The sequence below is a fragment of the Crocuta crocuta genome, unplaced genomic scaffold, assembly GCF_008692635.1.
Source record: "Crocuta crocuta isolate KB4526 unplaced genomic scaffold, BGI_CrCroc_1.0 scaffold102, whole genome shotgun sequence".
Lineage (NCBI taxonomy): Eukaryota > Metazoa > Chordata > Mammalia > Carnivora > Hyaenidae > Crocuta > Crocuta crocuta.
The window spans coordinates 10,659,592-10,672,726 of NW_027530019.1; the positions used below are offsets into that span (position 1 = coordinate 10,659,592).

Consider the following 13,135-nt stretch of genomic DNA (forward strand, 5'->3'; position numbering starts at 1 on the left):
TAAGTATCATTGTATTGGAACTAATCAACAGTCCTTTTCTGTGTCTCATGTTTATTTCCTATGTATTTTGAATGCATTATGTACATTATGTAACATTAAAATTTTATGATCTCTGATGAGGATAAGCTCTAAGTTACAACCTATTAAACTTTAAGCTGTTGTAAGTTAGGTATTGTGTCTTGTAAGTTAGGTACCATGTCTTTTTCTTTAGCATTATGTGGTAGTAGGGATGGTGGTATGTCTGGGTCAGTTGCCATTGACACTGTGCTTGCTCTATAGTCTAGCAATCTCAGTTAGTGAAATTATCTCTGTGTTGTATCATAATGTTTTTGCAATGTCTAAGGCATTTGTAATGTCATAGGCATCTGTAATGGAAAGATATTTTTTATATATGCACTGAACAGATTTTGGAACTGAGTTTGTGGGGTTTTTACCCCCTTTCCAGCAAAGCAACCTAATTAATGTGTAGAATTAATAGTGCTACTTGGGCTTGGAATATTTGTGTTAATTAATTAGTCCTGATATGCTGCTCCTGTTTCTTTTGTTTTAGGTTAAATGGAAACCACCCTTGGGAGCTGGATGCCTGTGTAATCTTTCTATCACATCAGTGAATTGCAATGAGTGGAGGAGGAGAGCAGCCAGATATTCTCAGTGTTGGAGTCTTGGTCAAAGAAAGATGGAAAGTGGTGAGTATCTCTCTTAGATTGATAGAGAACATATCAGGGTAATTTTTGGTATCTTGATAAAAAGAGTGTTTCCTTGGGAAATAATATATATATACATATATATTGCTAATATACCTAAAGCGGTTGTTTTCGGTTATTTTCCTGTGATTAAGTCCTATTTATGCAGTAATTCTTGCTTTATATAGTAGTCAGTTTTCTTAACCACTGATAGCTAATACTGAGTAAAGTAGATAAAAGTGTACTTAGGGAAAGACGAATGAGAAAAAATACAGTACAATGAACTTCTCTTTTTCTTATTTTTATTAAGGAACTTTTTATTAAGGAAAATTGTAAGCATACATAAAAGTAGTGAGACTGATATAATGAACCTTCATATACTCATGCCCCAGCTTAAGCAGTTATCAATTTATAGTCAATCTTGCTTTATCTCTTTAACCTCCCTCCCAGAATATTTTGAAGCAAATCTTTTACCCTAGTATTTCTTCTGTGTGTACTTCAATTATGTATCTCTACAGGTTAAAAATTCTTTTAAAAATGGAGTCATAATATTATCACACCTAAAAAAGTAGTAATTCTTTAATGTCATTAAGTATCTTTCCAGCTTTCACGTTTCCCATATTGTAAATTATTTTTAACAGTGTGAATCAAATCCAGATAAAGCCTGGGTGTTGCAATTGGTTGATATCACTTAAGTATCTTTTAATTTCTAGATTTCATTTTTCTTTGCTGCTTTACAATTTATTTATAGAAGAAACTTGGTCATTTACCTGTAGAATTTCCCAATTTGGATTTTTCTGATTTCTTCCATGGAGTATTAATAGGTTTCTCTATGTCTCATGCATTTTATGTAAATTCTTGTTTATTTATTTTGAGAGAGAGAGAGAAAGCAGGGGAGGGGCAAAGAGAGGCATAGAAAGAATCCCAAACAAGCTCTACATCAGCAACGTCCAGTGTGGGACTTGATCTCAGGAACTCTAAGATCATGACCTGAGCTGAAATCAGGAGTCAGGCACTTAAACGACTGAGCCACCCAGGCATCCCTAAATTGGTATTTATTGAGGTTTGATTAGACCCGAGTTCAGGTTTGTTTGAGTTGGCATTTTTTTTCCATAAGAAAGATCCATATTGTGATCTTTCATTAGGAGGCACGTAATGTCTTATCACCCATCAAGACACTGTGTGTCCTATTGACCATTATCATTGTAGCAGTATTGATCATCATTTTCTAGGTCTGTTAGTTGCAGATTGCTGACATTTTGTAATTCCTTCATTTTTAAATTTATTTATTTTGGGAGAGAGAGAGAGAGAGAATGCATATGTAGGTAGGGGAGGGGCAGAAAGAGAGAATCTGAAGCAGACTCCACACCTAGTGCTGAGTTGGACATGGGGCTCGATTTTATGACCAGGATATCATGAGTTGAGCCAAAATGGATGCTTAACCTACTGAGCCATAAAAATTCCTTCATTTGGGGCGCCTGGGTGGCTTAGTTGGTTAAGTGTCTGACTTTCGCTTAGGTCATGATCTCACGGTTCGTGGGTTCGGGCCCCGCGTCGGGCTCTGTGCTTGCAGCCAGCTCAGAGCCTGGAGCCTGTTTCAGTCTGTGACTCCCTCTCTCTCTGACCCTCCCCTGCTCACACTGTCTCTCTCTCTCTCTCTCCTAGAAATAAATAAAACATTAAAAGAAAAAAATTCCTTCATTTTTTTAGTTGAAGTACATCTACAAAGAAATTTTTTGCCATCAACTATTTGATTGCCGAGATACATTTTGATTAGGAAAGCAGAATAAACACATAATTCTTTTTCTTAATTTACCAGTTTTCAAAATAATGAACTGGTTCCCTAGCATTTTCCAAAAGTGACCAATGAAATTTTTATTATTTATTTATGTACTTATTTATTATTATTTTTTTAATAGTTTATTGTCCACTTGTTTTCCATTGAAATATTTAAAAATAGGTAGTCAAGAAAGTATCGATTTAAGCATATTTCATATGTTTCAGTCAATTGTAGTTACTATCCTTATTGATTCCCAAATTGTCTTATTTGACTAAGGGGAGACACCCTTCAAGTTGTCTCTTGAGTCTTTCAACATGATCCCAATAGTCCTTTGATGTCTTTTCTTGTCCTGGATTTGGAATCTGCCATCTTCCCTGTTCTTCAAGGAACAATTTTTGTTTCAGATGTATTTAAATATATATTTTATTACTACCAAGTCTTTTGTTTATCAGAGTTTTGTTCCATTACCATGTTTAGCAAATTTATTCTAGTGATTTCCTTAATCTGTCAACAGATTAGAAGAAGATTCTTCCTTTAGAAACACGAAGTTTGTTTCTAAGAATACAGTGTTTTACCAATTAGGCAAATCAGTTGGCTTTGAAACTTTACTTGAGTAAATATAAGAAGAGAACCATGTTGTCATCATGGATTGGTGCAGGGAGATTACAGCAATTGGTAATCTCTTATGTAAGTCAGGAATGAATGTTTCCTTGGTGAGTGCTTTGTATTAAGTGCTGTGATAAAGTTTGGTTCTTTCCAGTAGACATATCAAAAGGTGACAGATGAAGCTACTCCTGGCTTAGTTGCTCTTTCCTGATAATTAGAACTAATATATGTATTGAACACGTCCCCCCAATTTGGGAGGCATAGTGACATTTTAGTAAGAAATAGGGTCATTGTTATGGATGGTGTTTTGGTTATCTACCATTATGAGCAAACTACATTAAAATTTAGAGGCTTACAATAATAATTTTTTTACTTATAATTTTGTGGATTGGGAATTTGAAACGAGTTTGCCTGATGGTTTGTCCCTTAACCATCTGGCACTCGCAGGGTTGAGTGGGTTAGAGGATCCAACTTCCAAATGGATTGTTTGGTGACTTAAAGGTCCTTAGTTCCTTAATCTACCCACTTTCATCCCTGGTGGCTTATTTTCTAGGACCTCTTCACAGGTCTGTGGCTTCTCAGATGGTCACACTTTTTACATGGTAGCTGGCTTTTGAGAGATAGGAAACAGAAACTACAGGGGTGTTTACAGGCTATTCTCAGGGCTGGTGCAGTATCACTTCACCATGTTCTGTTGGTTAAAGCAGCCACAAGATTTACCCAGACTTAAGAGGGTGGGTGATAGGCACTATATCTTGGGTGAGTGGCAAGGCCACACTGAAGAAGAGCAAAAAGGGATGAGTGGCATTGTCCTCATCCGGGGGAAACACAGTCTGCCACAGGCCTTTCCACTATTCTTTCCCTAATCTACATAGCCCCATCATACTAAACTGCCTCTAGCTTTCTGCTTTATAAACACTGATGATGTCTTAGTGCTTTGTCAAGTTCAGTGAAAAATATTAATGTTCCACTCTTGTTGAAATGACATTATAGGAGTAGACTAAGGAGCAATATCATTACTTTGGTCTAGATTTTATGTTCTGTCATTTGGTAAGGTTTTTGTGAGGTAAAACATGAAGGTACCTCTCACCACTCTCCATAATGAGAAAAATGTCCCTTTGGTACTGTTTATGAGTTTTTAAGTTATACTAGGCTTTGTTTAATGGACAGATATTAAGAATCATAAGCATTGATCAGGGCCCAACAACAACAACAAAAAAAACAACTTACCTGAAATGAAGTTTTGGAACTTTATTTTTAATCCTGAGCTCATACTAGAGCTCCTCATACTATCTCTTCCCATCACCCAACTGGAATAAAGGATTATGGCTCTCATATACAAAGCAATGAATAGTTATTTAGCAATAATTATATAGTTACCATGTAGCCACTTGATATAGAGGAAACAAAAAAAAAAATAGAAAGGTGTGGCTTTCTGAAGAAGCTTAGTTTCACTCTAGGAAGCTAGGACATTGACAGTGGAAAGTCAAAAACAGTACAGTGAATTACTACAAGTGATATCTGAGGTGTTTAGCTTAGTAAACTGATTAAAATATTAAGCAAATAATTCCTGTAGAAATTCAGAAGATCGAGAAATCTGCCCCGAGGCAGTAATCAGTACAGATGCAGTGTTGAAAGACGTAGAACTTAGTGAGTCCTCTGGGGTGGTTAGGATTTAGGACTCTGTGCCTCCCCTGAGGACGTTCTGCATTATATCACATCTTAGATGTTTGATAATGTGGAAAGGAGAAGACCTTGAGGAAATAGAAGAAGGCTAATTCCATGCTGTGTCTGGTTTGAAGTATATTACCCATCTTGGTGCTCATAGCTCTACAGGTTCAGTTGTCACTAACACTTGAGAACTTGCTTGTAATACTCAGAGATCCTGGTATTCCCCAGTTAAGCTAATACATTTTATCAGGAAGGATATTAAGTGTTTGTTGAAAGTGTTTTATTTGATTAGACTTTGTCTTATCTGAGCATATAGTTATATAGTGAACTCTGGGATAGTTTAGAACAGGAGTTTTCTGTCTCTTCTGTGGAGCCTGCTCAGTGCCTCAGAGAGGAGGATGAGTGGTGCTCAGAGGGCTGGGCTCTGGTTGCCTCACTCCCACCTCCAGCCTCTCCACATACACATCTCACCTGTGTTCCGGATATGATTTCGATTGGCCAAAAGATTTCATGATTTAAAAAGTTTTCAAATGTTGCCTTAGAATTAAAATAACATATCTGGTTGTTGGGGGCATTTGTGGCAAGTGAAGCTTTCAGATACTATGCTTTTTTTTCCTGACATTCTTGATGCTGGCTGTAGACCAAATTTTAAAATTGTGGCTCAAATAATTTCATTTACCTTTTGTGGGTAAAACCGTGGGAAAAGGTTTTGGTGATAATTTAGGCATTTGTTTTCTTGGCATATGTTCAGTTAACAATATTGAGACCTTGTATCCTCAAATAGGGATAGTAAAATTATATATTATTTTTTAATATAAAGGACAAATTGGCTTCCAGTTAGAACATTCTAGTAATTTTATGTGTGTGTGTTCTTATTTCCCCTGCAGTTGAGGAAGATTGGGGGTGGGGGCTTTGGAGAAATTTACGATGCCTTGGACATGCTTACCAGGGAAAATGTTGCACTGAAGGTAGAATCAGCTCAACAACCAAAACAAGTTCTGAAAATGGAGGTTGCTGTACTGAAAAAACTACAAGGTAAGCTACTTTGCATGATATACCAAACAATTTATAATTTATTGTTACTTTTATAAACCTCAATTACTCTCAAACTATTAATGAATAATCAGGTATCAGCTCTGTATAAAAAGTGCTTAGCATTTTTCTCTTGGAAATTTTATAACTAGCTAGTAGGAGTAGAAATAGTGATTGCTTAGACTAATTGGACATTGGGAATTACCTAAAACATTCTGCTTTAGAAAGTGTTTTTGTAAGTCTGTTTTGGTAAAAATTTGCCTTTTTTTTTTTTTTTAAATCACTAAACATAAATACCTCTGAGTTGTTTCTACTTATATCATTGGGTGTAAATATGCTTTAATCACACTAAGGAAGCTGCCTTCAAATCATACTGNTTTTCTACTTGGATTCCTATTTTTTACTATAAGGATAAATAACTTTTTTTCTGACTTTAACCCAGTCATGTAGTACCCTGAATATATTGCTAGTTTGTATTCATCTTTGTATTTTCAGTTTAATGATATAATCTGATATTACTCATATTTAAATGTTTTATCTGAAGAAAAATTAAATGGGTTAATTAGCACATTAAATGATCTTGTTAAGCTCTAGAAGGTTTGATATTGTTATGAGATATTCATTAGTATCTAAAGGAATAAAGTGGTAACATATAGAGCAAAGGAAGTTGGTAGAATTAGTAGAAATAATTGTAGTTGGTAGAAATAGCAAGCACAAAATGCTTTGTAACCTAGGACCTTCAAATTCATGGCTACGTAGTCTCTAGGGTGAATGTGCTCTTTGTGAATTCCTGATGTTTGGAATTCTAGTATAGTAGATTATGTTAAGTTAATGAAGTGTGTGTGTATTATGTGTTGTGGCAATGTCTGTTCTTTTAATCATTGCCCTTTGCCTAAGCTTTCTGATTATCCAGGTTTCTCTAATAATTGGCTCATTTGATTAGAGCCTAATGCTAATAAAATTATAGATCTGCTTAATAGTTATTTTTAGCCCAAACTTAGCTTTCCCAAAACATGAGAAATTAGGAAAGCAGTGGATAAATCAATACTATTAGAAGAACCATAACTGGAGAAGGAAGAATAGGGGAAACGATGGTGCTCTCTTTTTTTCTCCTTTTCTCTTTATTTCCTGTTTCTTTGGAGCTGTTCTCAGCTCAGTGACATAGAGGCCACAAATATGTGTGGCTGGAGCTACCAATTCCTGGGTTGCTCAGATTCTAGATCTCTTTGACTCTCAGACAAGCCCATAAGAATATGGCAGCATCAGTGTGGCCTGCACAGTGCCAGTTCACCTTTCTCCTACTTGGCCCTGAGAAGGTGTTTCTAGGTGAGGCATGATACAGCTCTATAGGCCTTTCAGTAGGTTCTCTTGCCTATTTTGACCACAATTTACCCAGGATTCTATGGGATAAAGCTTAAAGATAACTTTAATACCTTTTTAAAAAAAAATTTAATGTTTATTTATTGTTATTGTTTTTTTAATTCACCTTTTTTTTTAATGTTTTATTTATTTCTGAGAGAGAGACAACGTGAGCAGGGGAGGGTCAGAGGGAGAGGGAGACACAGGGAAGACAGGCTCCAGGCTCTGAGTTACCTGTTAGCACAGAGCCTGACGCGGGGCTCAAACCCATGAACTGTGAGATCTTGACCGGAGCCGAAGTTGGTCACTTAACCAACTGAGCCACCCAGGCGCCCCTATTATTGTTTAAAATATAACTTATTGTCAAGTTAGCTAACATACAGTGTATACAGTGTGCTCTTGGCTTCAGGAGTAGATTCCCATGCTTCATCGCTTAATATACAGCACCCAGTGCTGGTCCCAACAAGTGCCGTCCTCAGTGCCCATCACCCATTTTCTCCTTCCCGCATTCAACCCACAGTTTGTTCTCTGTATTTAAGAATCTATTATGGTTTGCCTCCCTCTCTGTTTGCCACATTATGGAAAGAGCCCAAATGTCCATCAACTGATGAGTGGGTAAAGTAGATGTGGTTTATATATACAGTGGAATACTACTTGGCAATAAGAAAGAATAAAACCTTGCCATTTGCAACAGTGTTAATGGAACAACAGGGTATTATGCTAAGAGCCATAAATCAGAGAAAGACAGATATCATATGTTTTCACTCATGTGGAATTTGAGCAACTTAACAGAGAACATGGGGGAAGGGAAGGGGAAGAAAATAATGTTTATTTTTGAGAGAGGCAGAATGTGAGCAGGGAAGAGGCAGAGAGAGGGAGACACAGAATCTGAACTAGGCTCCAGGCTTCGATCTGTCAGCACAGAGTCTGACATGGGGATCGAATCCACAAACCACGAGATCATGACCTGAGCCAAAATAAGATACTTAACCAACTGAGCCACCCAGGCACCCCACTTTAGTACCTTTTAATGGATGAATTGGAGACTCTTGGATGCTGAGTCTCTCCTCCTTCTGGCTATTTTATCTTTCATACTATTAACTGAAATGCTTTTCCTACCTAAAGAATCCTTTACTTTCAAAAAATAAATGGGTTGTTATCTCCTGGTCTGTATTTCTTCCTTTGTTTTTAAGTTTTTGTTTCAGTGAGGCAGCCCTTGAATCTTCTTGGCTTTCTTGCTTAATGTCTTCTGCATATTTAATGCTTCACAACCTCTTTTTGTTGAAAGTGCTTTAGAATTTGGACCTTTTCGAGGACATTTTTATGGAGCTGACTTGCTTGCCTTCCTTTTGATATAATGATTTCTTATCAGTGACCCCAATAAAAAGATTAAGAGTATAAGGAGACTATACATAACCAGAGGCTAACCCTTTAAAGGATTGGTTGGTTTTAGATTTTTTTTTAATGTTTATTTTTGAGAGAGAACAAGAGACAGAATGTGAATGGGGGAGGGGGAGATGGAGGGAGACACAAAATCAAAAGCAGGCTCCAAGCTTTGAGCTGTTAGTGCAGAGCCTGACATGGGGCTCAAACACAAGAACCGTGAGATCATGAACTGAGCTTAAGTCGGATGCTTAACCGATTAGCCACCAGGTGCCCCAGGATTGGTTGGGTTTTTTTTTTTTTTTNAGAGTGCTTTAGGTAGTAATGACATCTTAACTATATTTATTCTTCCTATCCATGAGCATGGAATGTTTTTCCATTTCTTTGTGTCGTCTTCAATTTCCTTCATAAGTTTTCTATAGTTTTCATCATATAGATCTCTTGTAGGATTGGTTGGTTTTTAACTGATATTCCATTTTTATTTAAAAAAAATTTTTTTTAAAGTTTTTTATTTCTGAGAGAGAGAGAGAGACAGCATGAGCAGGGAAGGGTCAGAGAGGGAGAATCAGAATCCGAAGCAGGCTTCAGGCTCTGAGCTAGCTGTCAGCACAGAGCCTGACACGGGGCTTGAACCCACAAACCGTGAGATCATGACCTGAGGGAAGTCCGACGCTTAATTGACTGAGCTACCCAGGCACCCCGATGCTCAATTTTTGGTAATATAAGGATTTGTTTCTTTATAAGATAAAAAGACATCATAAGGTGAATTTATTTTAAATAAATAAAATAAAGAGTTTTATTCCTTGTAATAAATCAATTTCTCTTTTCAGAATTCTCACAATTATTTTTCCTGGATTCCTTCAGTTCTCAATTTTCTCTCAGTACTTCCTGTATTTACTAACCCTGCATTTCCTTAGCTTATGCAGAACTATCATCACTAGTATGAGCCTTTCTCATCAGCCTTGACATGTGAAGGCCTTAGTGTTTTACCCCATCTTTTCTTCTAAATGACCTCCCCTATGCTACCATATCAGATTACTCTATTTTCAAAGCTTTCTAAACCATTCTGGATGTATCCTACAATTCTTTATTGAATCAAGTTTGAATCCTGAATTGTATTTGGTTTCTAAAGATGTGTTTGAGGGGCACCTGGGTGGCTTAGTTGGTTAAGTGTCTAACTTTTGATTTCGGCTCAGGTCACGATCTTTTGGTTCGTGAGTTCCAGCCCTGTGTCAGGCTCTATGCTATTAGCTTGGGATTCTTTCTCTCCCTCTCTCTCAAAATAAGTAAATAAACTTAAATAAATAAATAAAAATGTCTTTGAATACGTTAGTTACTAGTAGACTAAACCATGTCTATTGGCCTTTTAGATAGTACTTCTCCTACACTTAGTTATTATTTTGTAAAGTAGCCCCATGAATAGAACCATACAACTTAATAAGCTTTTCTTTTTATTAATATACATCTGTGTATAATTTATTTGTGTTTCCTCCTTGTCTCCATTGGGACTATACTATCTTCAAACCTTTGTTTTTCAGTTCAGTTGCTTTGAAACTTAGAGCAGAGGGGATAATTGCCTCCCTAGTCTGTTAGATTCCATTTTCTTTCTTCTCTCTCATCTTCAGTAAATGTTTTATAGTGTTATCCTAGCTGTCTTCACCTCTCCATTTTAAGGGTCCTCTTGAGCTGTATCTCACCATACCACTTTTTTTGGTCTTTTTAGTAAGTACAATTTTATCTGCACTGCTGTGTAAGAGGTAAAAACCTTCTGTGTCATGATTTCAGACTTACCACCAGTAATTCTGCAATAGCTCAGAAACCTACCATCAATGCTTTTTAAAAAGATTCCTATTCTATTTTTAACAAAATTTGATACATAGCTAAAATCCTGCAGCAAGATAGGCAAATCTCAAATTTTCTATTTTCCCTAATTTTTATTGTGAAAAAATCTAAATATACACAAAGTGGAAATAATTATATAAAGAACATTCTTTGTACCCAGTACTCAACTTTGATGTATCAGCACTTGGCCAGTCCTGTTGCTGCTATATCCTACTCCTTCAACACTCTTTGCTACTTTGCTGGAGTAATATTTAAAAAGAAATACTAGGTTCCTTCTGCATCCTGGTGCTGCTTCTGGGATATGTTTGTTATAATTGGTGAGCCAGTATTGATACATTATTATTAACTAAGATCTATAATTTATGTTAGGGTACTCCTTTTTTAAAAATAACATAAACAGTAGTTTTAAACATCTAACAAAATTATTTCTCAATACCATCAAAAATCTTTGCAGTGTTTAATTTTCTCCATTGTATCAAAAATATCCTATTGCTCTGTCTTTGAGGCCTGTTGAGACCTTGTCAGCACTGATAGTGGGGGAGGGAAGAACTGGTGAGTGAGCAGGGCTGGGAGGCATGCTTTGTCTCTTGACCACAGCACTGACCAGTGGGAAGTGGCAGAAGTATAATATATAGAAAAACATAGACTGTAGTTGACACAACAAAGTGACACCTGAGGAGCCAGGACCAGCTCCACCATCCACTGCCATGTGAACCTACCAGCCCAAATCCCCGAGGGTAATAGGGAACATTAACAATACACATAGGACGGTTGTAAGGATGAAGTGATAAATGTCAACTGTTCAGGACAATGCCCTCAATAATATTAGATTAATTGAAAAAAATACCCTATTGTTAACTTGTTCAAATCAAGATGCATGTATGCTGCAGGCACATTGCATTTGGTTGACATATCTCTTTTTTTTTTCTTTTATTTCATCTTGTCAGTTTATTTTTCTTTTAAAAAGTTTATTGTCAAGTTGGTTTCTATGTAACACCCAGTGCTCATCCCAACAAATGCCCTCCCCCCATGCCCATCACCCGCCCCTTCTCCTCTCCCACACCCCCATCAGCCCTCAGTTTGTTCTCCGTATTCAAGAGTCTCTCATGGTTTGCCTCCCTCCCTCTCCCCAACTATTTTTCCCCTTCTTCTCCCTCATGGTCCTCTGTTAGCTTCCTCCTAATCCACCTATATGTGCAAACATACGGTANTGGTTGGCATATCTCTTTTTTAAAAAATTTATTTCTGAGAGAGAGAGACAACGCGAGCAGGGGAGGGTCAGAGAGAGAGGGAGACACAGAATCTGAACCGGGCTCCAGGCTCTGAGCTAGCTGTCAGCACAGAGCCCAACGCGGGGCTCGAACCCATGAACCATGAGATCATGACCTGAGCCGAAGTCGGACGCTCAACTGACTGATCCACCCAGGCGCCCCTCTGTCTGTAGGTTTTATTAACCACTAGATTTTGTCTGATTTATTCTTAATGTGTACTTTTCAATATGCTTGAATTAGTATTTTTTTATAGTTTATTGTCAAATTGGTTTCCATATAACACCCAGTGCTCATCCTGACAAGTGCCCTTCTCCATGTTGAATTATGTATTTTTTTAAAGTTTATTTATTTTGAGAGAGAGAGTGTGTGTGCACATACAGGGGAAGGGCAGAGAGAAAGCTAGAGAGAGAATCCCAAGCAGGTAACATAGTCTGTGTGGAGCTCGATGCTAGGGCTCCATCCCAGGACATGAGATCATGACCTAAGTTGAAATCAAGAGTTGGGTGCTTAACTGACTAAGCCACCCAGGAGCTCCTGAATTGTTTATTTTTAAAAATACATTTGTGTTGGGGGCACCTGGGTGGCTCAGTTGGTTAAGTGTCTTACTTCAGCTCTGGTCATGATCTGGTTCATGGTTCGAGCCCCACATCGGGCTCTGTGCTGATAAGCTCAGAGCCTGGAGTCTGCTTTGGATTCTGTCTCTTTCTCTTTCTCTCTTTCTTTCTCTCTTTGTCTCTCTTTCTTTCTCTGCCCCTTCCTTGCTCTTGCTCTGTCTCTCTCTCTCTGAAAAATAAATAAAACATTAAAAAAAAAAAAGTGTAGGAGCACCTGGGTGGATTAGTTGGTTAAGTGTCCGACTTAGGCTCAGGTAATGATCTTACTGTGTTTGAGCCTGGAGCCTGATTTGGATTCTTTGTCTCTCTTTCTCTCTGCCCCTCCCCCACCCAAACTCTGTCTCTCTCTCTCCCTCCCTCTCTCTCAAAAAAGAATAAAAATTAAATAAAATAAAAATACACTTGTGTTCCCTTTTAAATTGCAAGCTATTTAAAGAGCTATATACACTTAAAAACTTGACGTTTATATTATATTCAGGAACAAAATGGTAGCACAAATAGCTTTGTGTTTGGTGATAACATACATTTATAAATGGTGATATGAGAGAATAGGATAACATAACTATTCTATTTCCGGTTATTTTCTTTATAAACTTTTTTTTTAAGTAAAAAAAGTATTGAGGTTCTGGAATAATTTGTTAAAGAGTAAATAGTTAATAAAGTCACCTTTGGATGACTGCAGCTTAGATTCTCCAAACCATGTTGTGTAGAGATTTAACTCTTTATTGTTATAGAAGACAATCACTTGGATCTTCCAGAAAATCATTTCTATTTGGTTTAGAAGTTTTTTATTTTTGGATATAGGTGGTTCTACTGTTTTGGGAATTCAGAGTATTATAAATTTACTGTAATTTTTACTTAGTATATCTTTTCATCAAAGAAGCCTTCTTCCTA

The 13,135-nt window shown here is 37.0% G+C and overlaps 1 protein-coding gene across 3 annotated transcripts in view; it reads left to right on the forward strand.

The window, feature by feature from the left end:
• The first annotated feature begins 588 nt into the window (after window positions 1-588).
• TTBK2 (tau tubulin kinase 2) overlaps window positions 589-13,135 on the forward strand; it is a 113,939-nt gene continuing 101,392 nt past the window's right edge. For all 3 annotated transcript variants that reach the window (XM_077764584.1, XM_077764585.1, XM_077764586.1), the window contains exons 1-2: window positions 589-686; window positions 5,628-5,775. In XM_077764584.1, coding sequence (XP_077620710.1) covers window positions 618-686; window positions 5,628-5,775 — 217 coding nt within the window. In that variant the 5' untranslated portion in view covers window positions 589-617. The remainder of the gene's footprint in view (window positions 687-5,627; window positions 5,776-13,135) is intronic.